Source organism: Chiloscyllium punctatum, chromosome 1 (genome assembly GCF_047496795.1).
Source record: "Chiloscyllium punctatum isolate Juve2018m chromosome 1, sChiPun1.3, whole genome shotgun sequence".
NCBI lineage: Eukaryota > Metazoa > Chordata > Chondrichthyes > Orectolobiformes > Hemiscylliidae > Chiloscyllium > Chiloscyllium punctatum.
Window position 1 is genome coordinate 175,452,035 of NC_092739.1, and position 14,750 is coordinate 175,466,784.

At 46.3% G+C, this 14,750-nt stretch overlaps 1 protein-coding gene across 1 annotated transcript in view; it reads right to left on the reverse strand.

The window, feature by feature from the left end:
• LOC140480783 (uncharacterized) overlaps window positions 1-14,750 on the reverse strand; it is a 79,594-nt gene that overhangs the window by 45,699 nt on the left and 19,145 nt on the right. Inside the window, exons 6-7 of the mRNA XM_072576161.1 lie at window positions 14,120-14,185; window positions 4,559-4,624 (exon numbers count right to left, since the gene is read on the reverse strand). Coding sequence (XP_072432262.1) covers window positions 4,559-4,624; window positions 14,120-14,185 — 132 coding nt within the window. The remainder of the gene's footprint in view (window positions 1-4,558; window positions 4,625-14,119; window positions 14,186-14,750) is intronic.

The window sequence follows — 14,750 nt, forward strand, 5'->3', positions numbered from 1 at the left end:
GGCCTACATTTATTGCCTGTCCCTAATTGCCCTTGAGAAGGTGATGGTGAGCTGCCTTCTTGAACCCACATTTCCTGGAGGGACCCTTTTGATAAGGTCCCACAGAACAGGCTCATGGGTAAAATTAAAGCACCTGTGGTAAGGGGGGAGGATATTGACACGTGTTGGGAATGGGTTGACAGACGGGAAACAGGGAGTTGGAATAATTGGGTCTTTGTCAGAGTGGCAGCCAGTGCCTGGTGGGGTACCACCTGGATCTCTGCTTGGCACCAGCTATTCACAATATATGCACATGACCTGGATGGGGGAACCAATTACAGCATTTCCAATTTCACTGACAACACAAAACTGGGGGGTTGGGGGAAGGTGGGGGGGACTGTGAATTGTGAGGAAGGGGCAAGGAGGCTTCAAGGTGTTTTCAACAAGTTGAGTGAGTGAGGAAACACATGGCAGATGCAGGACAACATGGTTCAATATGGAGTTAGACACTTCAGTGTGAAATTCAGAAAGAAGGGAATTATTTAAACACTGATACCTTGGGAAGTCTGGATGTACAAAGGGGGCCCTTGGGCACCAATTAATGACAGTAGACAGCTAGGCACCGCCAAGCAATGAGGAAGGTAAATTGTATATTGCCCTTCAGTGCAAGAGGTTCTGGGTTCAGAGGTCGGGATGTCTCGCTGCAGTTATACAGGGCTTTGGGGAGACCACAGCTGGAGGGTTGTGTGCAGGGTTGTGCGGTTTGGCGGGTTGGTGTGGACTTGTTGGGCCGAAGGGTCAGTTTCCACACTGTAATCTAATCTAAACACACAAACGGAGCTGGACAGACTCGATGCTGGGAATATTTTTCCCCAGGTTGGGGAGACTAGAACCAGGGTCACAGTCTCGGGATACAGGGTACATTAGAACATGACAGTGCAGTACGGATCCTTCATTCCTCAACATTGTGCCCACCCGTGAAACCAATCTGAAGCCCATCTGACCTGAACAATTCTATTTTCGTTCATATGACTATCCAATGACTGTTTAAATGCCATTAAAGTTGGTGAGTCAACTACTGTTGCACGCAGTGCATTCAACTCACCTACTACTCTCTGAGTAAAGAAACTACCTCAGAAATCTGTCCTGTATCTACAACCGCTCAATTCAAAGCTCTGTCCCCTCATCCTAGTCATCACCAGCTGAGGAAAAAGGTTCTCACTGTCCATCCTATCTAACCCTCTGATTATCTTATGCATCTCAATTAAGTCACCTCCCAACCTTCTACTCTCGAAATAAAACAGCCTCAAGTTCCTCAGCTTTTCCTTGTCAGACCTTCCCTCCATACCAGGCAACATCCTGGTAAATAGGGAACTATGGAGCTATGAGGGAGGAGCTGGTCAAAGTTCAATGGTGCAATACCCTAGCAGGGATGACAGTGGAGGAACAATGGTGGATATTTCTGGGTAGAATGCTGAAGATACAGAATCAGTTCATTCCAAAAAGGAAGAAAGATCCTAGGAGGAGGCAGGGGTGGCCGTGGCTGATGAGGGAAGTTAAGGACCATATAAAGTCAAAAGAGAAAAAGTATAACATAGCAAAGATGAGTGAGAAATCAGAGGACTGGGAAGCTTTTAAAGAAAAACAGAGGATTACTAAGAAGGAAATATCCAGAGAAAAAATGAGGTACGAAGGTAAACTGGCCAAAAATATAAAGGAGGATAGTAAAGGCATTTTTAGGTATGTGAAAGGCAAAAAAATGGTTAAGACTAAAATTGGGCCCTTGAAGACAGAAACAGGGGAATATATTACGGGGAACAAAGAAATGGCAGAAGAGTTGAATTGGTACTTCAGATCTGTGTTCACTGGGGAAGACACAAGCAATCTCCCTGAGGTAACAGTGGCTGAAGGACCTGAACTGAAGGGAATTTATATTTGCCAGGAATCGGTGTTAGAGAGACTATTAGGTCTGAAGGTTGATAAGTCTCCGGGACCTGATGGTCTACATCCCAGGGTACTGAAGGAGGTGGCTCGAGAAATCGTGGATGCGTTGGTGATTATTTTCCAGAGTTCGATAGATTCAGGATCAGTTTCTGCGGATTGGAGGGTGACTAATGTTATACCACTTTTTAAGAAAGGAGCAAGAGAGAAAGCAGGAAATTATAGACCAGTCAGTCTGACCTCAGTGGTGGGAAAAATGCTGGAGTCAATTATAAAGGATGAAATTACGACATATCTGGATAGTAGTAACAGGATAGGTCAGGGTCAGCATGGATTTATGAAGGGGAAATCATGCTTGACTAATCTTCTGGAATTTTTTGAGGATGTAACTCTGAAGATGGATGAGGGAGATCCAGTGGATGTAGTGTACCTGGACTGTCAGAAAGCCTTTGATAAAGTCCCACATCGGAGGTTAGTGAGCACAATTAGGGTGCATGGTATTGGGGGCAAAATACTGATTTGGATTGAAAATTGGTTGGTTGACAGGAAACAAAGAGTAGTGATAAACAGCTCCCTTTCAGAATGGCCAGTGGGGTACCGCAGGAATCAGTGCTAGGACTGCAGCTTCTTACAACATATATTAACGATATGGATGATGGTATTAATAGTAACATTAGCAAATTTGCTGATGATACAAAGCTGGGTGGCAGGCTGAAATGTGAGGAGGATGTTAGGAGATTACAGGGTGACCTGGACAGGTTAGGTGAGTGGTCAGATGCATGGCAGATGCAGTTTAATATGGATAAATGTCTGGTTATCCACTTTGGTGGCAAGAACAGGAAGGCAGATTACTACCTAAGTGGAGTCAAGTTAGGGAAAGGGGCCGAACAGAGAGATCTGGGTGTTCTTGTACACCAGTCAATAAAGGTAAGCATGCAGGTACAGCAGGTTGTGAAGAAGGCTAATAGCATGCTGGCCTTCATAAGAAGAGGCATTGAGTATAGAAGCAAAGAGGTTCTTCTGCAGATGTACAGGGCCCTAGTGAGACCACACCTGGAGTTCTGGAATCCAAATTTGAGGAAAGACATTCTGGTTATTGAGGGAGTGCAGCGTAGGTTCACGAGGTCAATTCCTGGAATAGCGGGACTATGTTACGCTGAAAGATTGGAGCGACTGGGCTTGGACACCCTTGAGTTTAGAAGACTGAGAGGGGATCTGATTGAGACGTATAAGATTATTAAAGGATTGGACACTCTGGAGGCAGGAAACATGTTTCCGCTGATGGGTAAGTCCCGAACCAGAGGACACAGCTTAAAAATAAGGGGTAGGCCATTTAGGACAGAGATGAGTTGAAACTTCTTCACTAAGAGAGTGGTGGGTGTATGGAATGGTCTGCCCCAGAGGGCAGTGGAGGCCCAGTCTCTGGATTCGTTTAAGAAAGAGATGGATAGAGCTCTCAAGGATTGTGGAATCAAGGGTTATGGAGATAAGGCAGGAACAAGATACTGATTGAGGATGATCAGCCATGATCATAATGAATGGTGGTGCAGGCTCAAAGGGCAGAATGGCCTACTCCTGCACCTATTGTCTATTGTCTATTGTCTAAATCTCCTCTGGACCCTTCCAAAGCTTCCACATCCTTCCTGTGATGCCGTGACCAGAACTGTACACAATTCTCCAAGTGCAGTCGCACCAGAGTTTTGTACAGCTGCAGCATGACCTCGTGGCTCTGAAACTCAATCCTTCTACTAATTAAAGCGAACACACCATATGCCTTCTAAACAATCCTGGGTGGCAACTTCCAGGGATCTATGCACATAGACATCGAGATCTCTCTGCTCATCGACACAACCAAAAACCTCCCATTAACCCAGTAATCTGCAACCCTGTAGCTCCTTCCAAAGTGAATCACCTCACACTTTTCCACATTAAACTCCTTTTGCCACCTCTCAGCCCAGCTCTGCAGCTTATCTGTGTCCCTCTGTAACCTGCAACATCCTTTGGCATTATTCACAAATCTACCAACAAAACTGCAAATTTACTAACCCATCCTTCTATGCCCCATCTCGGTCATTTATAAAAACGCTCTGGCCCCAAAACCGATCCTTGTGGTATACCACTAGTAACTGAGCTCCAGGATGAACATTTCCCATCAACCACCACCCTCTGTCTTCCTTCAACAAGCCAATGTCTGATCCAAATCACTAAATCACCTGCAATCCCATGCCTCTGTATTTTGTGCAGTAGTGTCCTTAGTGGGGAGATTAATGGGAAACCTTATTCAACGCCTTACTGAAATCCATAAACACCAGATCAACTTTTTTACCCTCATCCACCTGTTTGGTCACCATCTGAAAGAACTCAATAAGTTTTGTGAGGCACGACCTACCCTTCACAAAACCGCCTTTACTATCTCGAATCAAACTATTCCTCTCTGGATGATTATAAATCTGATCTCTTATAGCCTTTTCCAACATTTTACCCACAACCGAAGTAAGGCTGACTGGTCTACCCTCATTCACATATTTGGTCACCATCTCAAAGAGCTCAGTTCATCATTTATACATTCCCCATATGGCAAAGCCCATTGACTGAATGTATATGACATTTGAGAGGTTTGTTGGGGAAGATTACTAACCTGTTGTCTCTTCAGTCGTTGTCGGAGCCTCTGTTGTGGGAATTGTAGTAGTGGGTGTTGTGGCAACTGTTGGAAAGGAACAAACAGAAACAATCTCAATGAATGTGGGACCCTGTTCCTGCATTGGTGTCTCGGGAGTGTGAGGGTCAGGCTGATCACAGCTATGGGGTCAATATTAAATCTCCTGGGTGCAGATGGCCTTGGGAATGGAACACTTGAACGACATCACTGGTTCCTGACACCTCCTTTTTATTCATTCCCGGGATATGGGGGGTCACTGGATGGGCCTACATTTATTGCCTGTCCCTAATTGCCCTTGAGAAGGTGATGGTGAGCTGCCTTCTTGAACCCACATTTCCTGGAGGGACCCTTTTGATAAGGTCCCTCAGAACAGGCTCATGGGTAAAATTAAAGCACCTGTGGTAAGGGGGGAGTATATTGACACGTGTTGGGAATGGGTTGACAGACGGGAAACAGGGAGTTGGAATAATTGGGTTTTTGTCGGAGTGGCAGCCAGTGCCTGGTGGGGTACCACCTGGATCTCTGCTTGGCACCAGCTAGTCACAATATATGCACATGACCTGGATGGGGGAGAAAGTGAGGACTGCAGATGCTGGAGATCAGAGCTGAAAATGTGTTGTTGGAAAAGCGCAGCACGTCAGGCAGATTCCAAAGAGCAGGAGAATCGACGTTTCCGGCATGAGCCCTTCTTCAGGAATGAGGAAAGTGTGTCCAGCAGGCTAAGATAAAAGGTAGGGAGGAGGGACTTGGGGGAGGGGCGTTGGGAATGCGATAGGTGGAGAGAGGTCAAGGTGAGGGTGATAGGCCGGAGTGGGGTGGGGGCGGAGAGGTCAGGAAGAGGGGAACCAATTACAACATTTTCAATTTCACTGACAACACAAAACTGGGGAGGACGGGGGGGGAGGACTGTGAATTGTGAGGGAGGGGCAAGGAGGCTTCAAGGTGATTTCAACAAGTTGAGTGAGTGAGGGAACACATGGTAGATGCAGGACAACATGGTTCAATATGGAGTTAGACACTTCAGTGTGAAAATCAGAAAGGAAGGGAATTATTTAAACACTGATACCTTGGGATACCTTGCCCCCCGCCACCACACCCCCCCCCCCTCCCCCCCGCCCCCCCCCCCTCAGCTATGAGAGGACAGTCCTGCTGTAGTGGGAGTGCAGGGAGGGTCACTAGTCTGATACTGAGGATGGCAGGACGGTCCCATGAGGAGAGATTCGCTCACCCGGCTCTACATTCAGTGGGGTCGCATTTAAACACACGAATGGGGCTGTACAGATTAGAATGGGTGGCACTGTGGTTCAGTGGTTAGCACTGTTGCCTCACAGCACCAGGGATCTGGGTTTGATTCCAGCCGTGGATGACAGTGTGCAGTTTGCACATTCTCCCCGTGTCTGTGTGGGTTTCCTCTGGGTGCTCCGGTCTCCTCCCACAGTCCAAAGATGTGCAGGTCAGGTGAATTGGCCATTCTAATTTGCCTATCGTGCATTAGTCAGAGGGAAATGGGTCTGGGTGGGTTACTATTTGGAGGGTCAGTGTGGACTGGTTGGGCCGAAGGGCCTGTTTCCACACTGTAGGGAACCTAAGCTAGAATCTAGGAGAATGTTTCTCCTGGTTGGGGAGACTAGAACCAGGGTCACAGTCTCAGGATACAGGGGAGACCATCTCAGTCTGAGATGAGGAATCAGCTCTTCACTCAAAGGGCAGGAAACGTGTGGAATTCTCTGTCACAGAAGGCCGTGGACGACAAGGCACTGAAACTCTATGAGAGGGGAGAGAGACAGAGAGAGTCATTTCTGCAATTTTAAAGGATTCAAGCGGTGTGGGGTGAAAAGGGAATGTGACAGTTTGATTGAGGATAACACATGATGGTATTGAGTGGTGCAGCAAACTCGAGAGGCCAAATGGCCTACTTGTGCTCCTTGTCTGGATGTTTCCCCAATGCAGTTAGGGAGAGAGAGCCAGGGTTCTCACCCAGTGATACTGAGCGAGCACTGAGATGTTGTTTGGACAATCTCTTCAACATTACAGCACAACACTGGCCTTTCTACCCTCAATGTTGCGCTGACCTGTGGAACCACTCTGAAGCCCATTTATCCTACACCTGAACAATTCCATTTTCATCCATTTAACTATCCAGTCACCATTTAAATGTTCTTCAGTTGGCGAGGCTACTACTGTTCTACACCTGACTACTCTCTGAGTAACAAAACTACACTTGACATCTGTCCTGATATCACTCCTCAGTTTAAAGCTATGTCCTCTTGTGCTAGCCATCACCATCTGAGGAAAAACTATCTAACCCTCTGATTACCTTATATGTCTCAACTAAGTCACCTCTCAAACTTCTTCTCTCTAATGAAAACAGCCTCAAGTCCCTCAGCCTTTCCTCACAGTAATGTCCCTCCATACCAGGCAACATCCTGGTAAATCTCCTCTGCACCCTTTCCAAACTTCCATATCCTTCCTATAATGCAGTGACCAGAATCGTTCACAATACTCCAAGTGCGGCCACCCCAGAGTTTTGTACAGCTGCAGCATGACCTCATGGCTCCGAAACTCAATCCCTCTACCGATAAAAGCTAATACACTGTTTGCCTTAGTAACAACCCTATCACCTGGGTGGCAACTTTCTAGGATCTATTTACATGGACACCAAGCTCTCTCAGTTCATTGACACCACCATGCATTTTACCATTAGCCCAGTAATCTTCATTCCTGTTTCTCCTTCTAAGGAAATCACCTCACTCATTTCTGCATTAAACTTGACTTGCCACCTCTCAGCCCAGCTCTGCAGCTTATCTGTGTGTCTACCTCAACGCCAGGTGTATCCAGAATAAAATAGGTGAGCTTGCAGCATGGATAGGTACCTGGGACTTCGATGCTGTGGTCATTTCGGAGACATGGATAGAGCAGGGTGAGGAATGGATTTTGCAGGTTCCAGGATTTAGATCTTTCATTAAGGACAGGGAGGGTGGTAAAAGAGGGGGAGGTGTAGCTTTGTTAGTCAAGGACAGTCCAAAGGTATCTGAAAGAACCTTTGACGAGGGCTCGTCCACTGAGGTAGTGTGGGCTGAGGTTAGAAACAGGAGAGGAGAGGTCACACTGCTGGGAGTTTTTTATAGGCCTCCGCAAAGTTCCAGGGAGGTGGAAGAGAGGATTGGGATATCGATTCTGGGTAGGAGTGAAAGGAACAGAGTGGTCATTATGGGGGATTTTAACTTCCCCAACATTCAGTAGAAATGCTATAACTCTGGTACGTCGAATGGATCAGTTTATGTCCAATGTGTGCAGGAGGGTTTCCTGACACAGTGTGTCGAAGGGCCGACAAGAGGGGAGGCCACACTGGATCTGGTGCTTGGGAATGACCCAGGCCAGGTGTTTGATTTAGTTGTAAGTGAGCACTTTGGAGAGAGTGACCATAATTTGGTTATGTTTAGTTTAGCGATGGAAAGGGATAGGAGCATGCCATAGGACAAGAGCTATCGATGGGGAAAAGACAATTATAATGTGATTAGGCAAGAATTAGGAGGCATAGAATGGGGTAGCAAAATGCCCAGGATGGGCACAATCGAAATGTGGAGCTGGTTTCAGGAACAGATATTGCGTGTCCTTGATAGGTATGTCCCTGTCAGGCAGGGAGGAAGTGATAAGGTAAGGGAACCGTGGTTTACTACAGAAATTGTATCTCTTGTTAAGTGGAAGAAGAAGGCTCATGTGGCATTGAGACGAGATGGTTCAGATGAGGAGATAGAGAGTTAGAGTACCAGGAAGGATTTAAAGCAAGAGTTAAGAACAGCAAGGAGGGGACACGAGCAGTCTTTAGCAAATAGAATAAAGGACAACCCTAAAGCTATAGTTTGTGAGGGATAAAAGGATGACTAGGGTAGGAATAGGGCCAGTCAAAGACAGGAGTGGAAAGTTGTGTGTGGACCCTGTGGAGATCGGAGAGGTGCTAAATGAATATTTCTCATCTCTTTTCACTCAGGAAAAGGAGAACATTGTAGAGGAGAAGACTGAGATACTGGCTATTAGACTTGAAAGGATCGAGGTTAGTAAGGAGGAGGTGTTATCAATTCTGGAAGGAGTGAAAGTAGATAAGTCCCCTGGGCTGGATGGGATTTATCCGAAGATTCTCTGGGAAGATAGGAAGGAGATAGCAGAGCCTTTGGCTTTGATCTTAGAGTCATCATTGTCTCCAGGTTTAGTACCAGAGGACTGGAGGATTGTAAATGTTGTGCCATTGTTCATGAAGGGCAGTAGAGATGACCCAGGTAATTATAGACCAGTGAGCCTTATGTCTGCCGTAGGAAACATTCTGGAGAGAATTATAAGAGGTAGGATTTATAATCATCTGACAAGCAACAATTATATTGGATATAGTCAACATAGATTTGTTAAGGGCAGGTTGTGTCTCACAAACCTCATTGAGTTTTTGAGAAGGTGACCAAACATTGAGTTGGGATATCTGGTTGGCAAAGACGGGTTAGACCGAAGGGTCTGTTTCTGTGCTGTACATCTCTATGACTGTATGACTCTATGTGGATGAGGGTAGGGCAGTTGACGTGGTGTACATGGACTTCAGCAAAGTCTTTGATAAAGTTCCACATGGTTGGCTGTTGGAGAAAATGCAGAGGCCTGGGTTTGAAGGTGATTTAGCAGTTTGGATTAGAAACTGGCTTTCTGAAAGAAGACAGTGAGTGGTGGTTGATGGAAAATATTCAGCCTGGAGTCCGGTTACCAGTGGTGTTCCACAAGGGTCTGTTTTGGGACCACTGCTGTTTGTCATTTTTATAAACAACTTAGACGCAGGCATAGGTGGATGGGTTAGTAAATTTGCAGATGACACTAAAGTCAGTGGAGTAGTAGACAGGTTGGAAGAGTGTTACAGGTTGCAGGGGGACTGAGATAAACTGCAGAATTGGGCTGAGAGGTGGCAAATGGAGTTCAATGCAGCTAAATGTGAGGTGATGCACTTTTGAAAGAATAACAGGAAGGTAGAGTACTGGGTCAATGGAAAGATTCTTGGTAGTGTGGATGTGCAGAGGTATTTTGGTGTCCATGTACATAGATCCCTGAAAGTTGCCACCCAGGTTGTTAAGAAGGCATACAGTGTGTTAGGTTTCATTGGTAGAGGGATTGAGTTCCAGAGCTGCGATGTCATGCTGCAACTATACAAAACCCTAGTGCGGCCGCACTTGGAATATTGTGTACAGTTCTGGTCGACCCATTACAGGAAGGATGTGGAAGCTTTGGAAAAGGTGCGGAGGGGATTTACCAGGATGTTGCCTGGTCTGAAGGGAAGGTCTTATGAGGAAAGACTGTGGGACTTGGGTCTGTTCTCATTGGAAAGAATAGAGACATGTAAGATGAACACAGGATAAGATAGGGTCGACTGTGAGACTCTTTTTCCTGGGAAGATGATGTCAGCTTGTACAAGGGGGCATAGCTGCAAATTGAGAGATGATAGATTTAAGAGAGATATCAGAGGCAGGTTCTTTACACAGAGAGTGGTAAGGGCTTGGAATGCCCTACCAGCTAATGTAGTCAATTCAGCCACATTAGGGGCATTTGAACAGTCCTTTGATAAGCACATGGATGATGATGGGATAGTATGGGGGGACGGGCTTAGATTAGTTCACAGGTCGGTGCAACAGGGCCTGTTCTGTGCTGTACTGTTCTATGTTATCTATGTCGCTCTGTAACCTGGAACATCCTTTGGCACTATCCACAACTTTACCGATCTTCGTGTCATTTGCAAATTTACTAACCCATCCTTCCGCACCTTCATCTAGGTCATTTATAGAAATGACAAACAGCAGTTGCCCCAAAAGACATCCTTGTGGTACAATTAACTGAAAGCCATGTTGAACATTTCCCATCGACCACCACCCTCTGTCTTCTTTCAGCTAATCAATTTCTGATCCAAACTGCTAAATCCCCCTCTATCCCATGCCTCTATTTTCTGCAATATCCTACTGTGGGGAACCTTATCAAACACCTTACTGAAATCCATATACACCACATTAACCACTTTACCCTCATCTACATAGAACATAGAAGAATACAGCGCAGTACAGGCCCTTCGGCCGTCGATGTTGCGCCGATCAATGCCCACCTAACCTACACTAACCCACTATCCTCCATATACCTATCCAATGCCCGCTTAAATACCCATAAAGAGGGAGAGTCCACCACTGCTACTGGCAGGGCATTCCATGAACGTACGACTCGCTGAGTGAAGAACCTACCCCTAACATCAGTCCTATATCTACCCCCCCTTAATTTAAAGCTATGCCCCTTTGTAATAGCTGACTCCATACATGGAAAAAGGTTCTCACTGTCAACCCGATCTAACCCCCTAATCATCTTGTACACCTCTATCAAGTCACCCCTAAACCTTCTTTTCTCCAATGAAAACAACCCCAAGTGCCTCAGCCTTTCCTCATAGGATCTTCCTACCATACCAGGCAACATCCTGGTAAACTTCCTCTGCACCCGTTCCAGTGCCTCCACATCCTTCCTATAGTATCGCGACCAAAACTGCACACAATATTCCAGATGCGACCGCATGACCTCAGGACTCCGGGACTCAATTCCTCTACCAATAAAAGCCAGTACGCCATATGCCTTCTTCACTGCACTATTTACCTGGGTGGCAACTTTCAGAGATCTGTGTACATGGACACCAAGATCCCTCTGCTCTTCCACACTACCAAGTATCCGACCATTAGCCCAGTACCCATCTTTTTGTTACTCTTACCAAAGTGAATCACTTCACACTTAGCTACATTGAACTCCATTTGCCACCTTTCTGCCCAGCTCTGCAGCTTCTCTATATCCCGCTGTAACCTGCCACATCCTTCCTCACTGTCTACAACTCCTCCAACTTTCGTATCATCCGCCAACTTGCTCACCCAACCTTCTAACCCTTCCTCCAGGTCGTTTATAAAAATGACAAACAGCAATGGTCCCAAAACAGATCCTTGCGGAACACCGCTAGTGACGGCACTCCAAGATGAACCTTTGCCATCAACTACTACCCTCTGTCTTCTTCCAGCCAGCCAATTCCTAATCCAAACCTCCAACTCACCCTCAATGCCATATCTCTGTATTTTCTGCAGTAGCCTACCATGGGGGACCTTATCAAACGCCTTACTAAAATGCATATACACCACATCTATCGCTTTCCCCTCATCTACCTCCTTAGTCACCTTCTCAAAGAATTCAATAAGGTTTGTGAGGCACGATCTGCCCTTCACAAAACCATGCTGACTATCCTTGATCACATTATTCTTATCCAGATGTGCATAAATCCTATCCCTTACAATTCTCTCTAAGACTTTGCCCACAACAGAAGTGAGACTCACTGGCCTATAGTTACTAGGATTATCCCTACTCCCCTTCTTGAACAAGGGAACCACGTTTGCTAGCCTCCAGTCCTCTGGCACTACTCCTGTAGACAAAGAGGACACAAAAATCAAGGCCAATGGCTCTGCAATCTCCTCCCTTGCTTCCCAGAGAATCCTCGGATAAATGCTATCAGGCCCAGGGGACTTATCTATTTTCACCCTTGCCAGAATTTCCAACACCTCTTCTCTACATATCTCAAAGCCATCCATTCTACTTATTCGTGCCTCAGTATTCGTATCGACAACAATGTCCTGTTCCTGAGTGAACCTGTTTGGTCACGATCTCAAAGAACTCAACAAGGCTTATGAGGTACGACCTACCCTTCACAAAACCGTGTTGACTATGCCTAATCAATTTTTTCCTTTCTTGATGATTATAAATCCTATCTTTTTTAACCTTTTCCAACATTTTACCCACAACCGAAGTAAGGCTCACTGATCTGTAATTACCAGGGTTGTCTCTCCACCCCTTCATGAACAAGGGGACAACATTTTCTATCCTCCAGTCTCCTGGCACTATTCCTGTGGACAATGACGACAGAAAAATCAAAGCCAAAGGCTCTGCAATCAACTCCCTGGCTTCCCAGTGAATCCTTGGACAAATTCCATCCATTTTCACGTTTTCCAGAATGGTTGACAACTCCTCCTTTTGAACCTCATCCGGTTTAGTCGGAGAGATTGTATCTCAATATTCTCCTCGACAACATTGCCCTTTTCCACTGTGAATACTGATGACAAGTATTCATTTCGTGCTTCCCCATCTCCACGGACTCAACGCCCAACTTCCCACTACTATTTGATCGCATCCTCAAAATTCGTCTATTCCTGACATCCCAATAGAAAGCTTCAGAGTCAATATTCATTCAATATGGAATGGGTTGACAGATGGGAAACAGGGAGTTGGAATAATTGGGTCTTTGTCAGAGTGGCAGCCAGTGAATGGTGGGGTTCCACCTGGATCTCTGCTTGGCACCAGGTATTCACAATATATGCACATGACCTGGATGGGGGAACCAATTACAACATTTCCAATTTCACTGACAACACAAAACTGGGGGGTTGGGGGGGGGGCAACTGTGAATTGTGAGGAAGGGGCAAGGAGGCTTCAAGGTGAGTGAGGGAACACATGGCAGATGCAGGACAACATGGTTTAATATGGAGTTAGACACTTCAGTGTGGAAATCAGAAAGGAAGGGAATTATTTAAACACTGATACCTTGGGAAGTCTGGATGGACAAAGGGGGACTTTGGGCACCAATTAATGACAGTAGACAGCTGGGCACAGCCAAGCAATGAGGAAGGTAAATTGTATATTGTCCTTCAGTGCAAGAGGATCTGGGTTCAGAGGTCGGGATGCCTTGCTGCAGTTATACAGGGCCTTGGGGAGAGCACAGCTGAAGGTTGTGTGCAGGGTTGCCCCCGCCCCCCCAGCTATGAGAGGACAGTCCTGCTGTAGTGGGAGTGCAGGGAGGGTCACTAGTCTGATACTGAGGATGGCAGGACGGTCCCATGAGGAGAGATTGGTTCACCTGGCCTTGTATTCAGTGGGGTCTGATTAAAACACACAGTCAGCACTGGACAGACTCGATGCTGGGAGGGTGTTTCCCCGTGTTGGGGAGACTAAGTGAGAGAGAGAGAAACAGATAGAGAGAAATCTACTTGATTTTAAAGGCTTCAAACGGTGTGGGGAGAAAAGGGAATGTGACATTTTGATTGAGGATGAGACATGATGGTATTGAATGGTATAGCAGCCTCGAAATGTCGAATGGCCTAACCCTGCTCCTTGTCTGGATGTTTCCCCAATACAGTTAGGGAGAGAGAGCCAGGGTTCTCACCCAGACACACTGAGTGAGCACTGAGATGTTGTTATGTGGACAATCTCTTCAACATTACACGTGCTCTGCTTGAATTCCAGTTTTGAATCTGTCTGAAGTGGAGAGTGGCCTGTGAAAGTCTCATTGCCATTACCCATCATTCCCCAGACTGAGAATCCCAACATGCAATGGGCAGGAATAAAACATAACCCTGGGTGTGGAAAGACATCATTCATACATTCCCCATACAGCAAAGACCATTGACTGAATTATTATGACATTTGAGAGGTTTGTTGGGGAAGATTACTAACCTGTTGTCTCTTCAGTCGTTGTCGGAGCCTCTGTTGTGGGAATTGTAGTAGTGGGTGTTGTGGCAACTGTTGGAAAGGAACAAACAGAAACAATCTCAATGAATGTGGGACCCTGTTCCTGCATTGGTGTCTCGGGAGTGTGAGGGTCAGGCTGATCACAGCTATGGGCTCAATTTTAAATCTCCTGGGTGCAGATGGCCTTGGGAATGGAACACTTGAACGACATCACTGGTTCCTGACACCTCCTTTTTATTCATTCCCGGCATATGGAGGTCACTGGATGGGCCTACATTTATTGCCTGTCCCTAATTGCCCTTGAGAAGGTGATGGTGAGCTGCCTTCTTGAACCCACATTTCCTGGAGGGACCCTTTTGATAAGGTCCCACAGAACAGGCTCATGGGTAAAATTAAAGCACCTGTGGTAAGGGGGGAGGATATTGACACGTGTTGGGAATGGGTTGACAGACGGGAAACAGGGAGTTGGAATAATTGGGTCTTTGTCAGAGTGGCAGCCAGTGCCTGGTGGGGTACCACCTGGATCTCTGCTTGGCACCAGCTATTCACAATATATGCACATGACCTGGATGGGGGAACCAATTACAGCATTTCCAATTTCACTGACAACACAAAA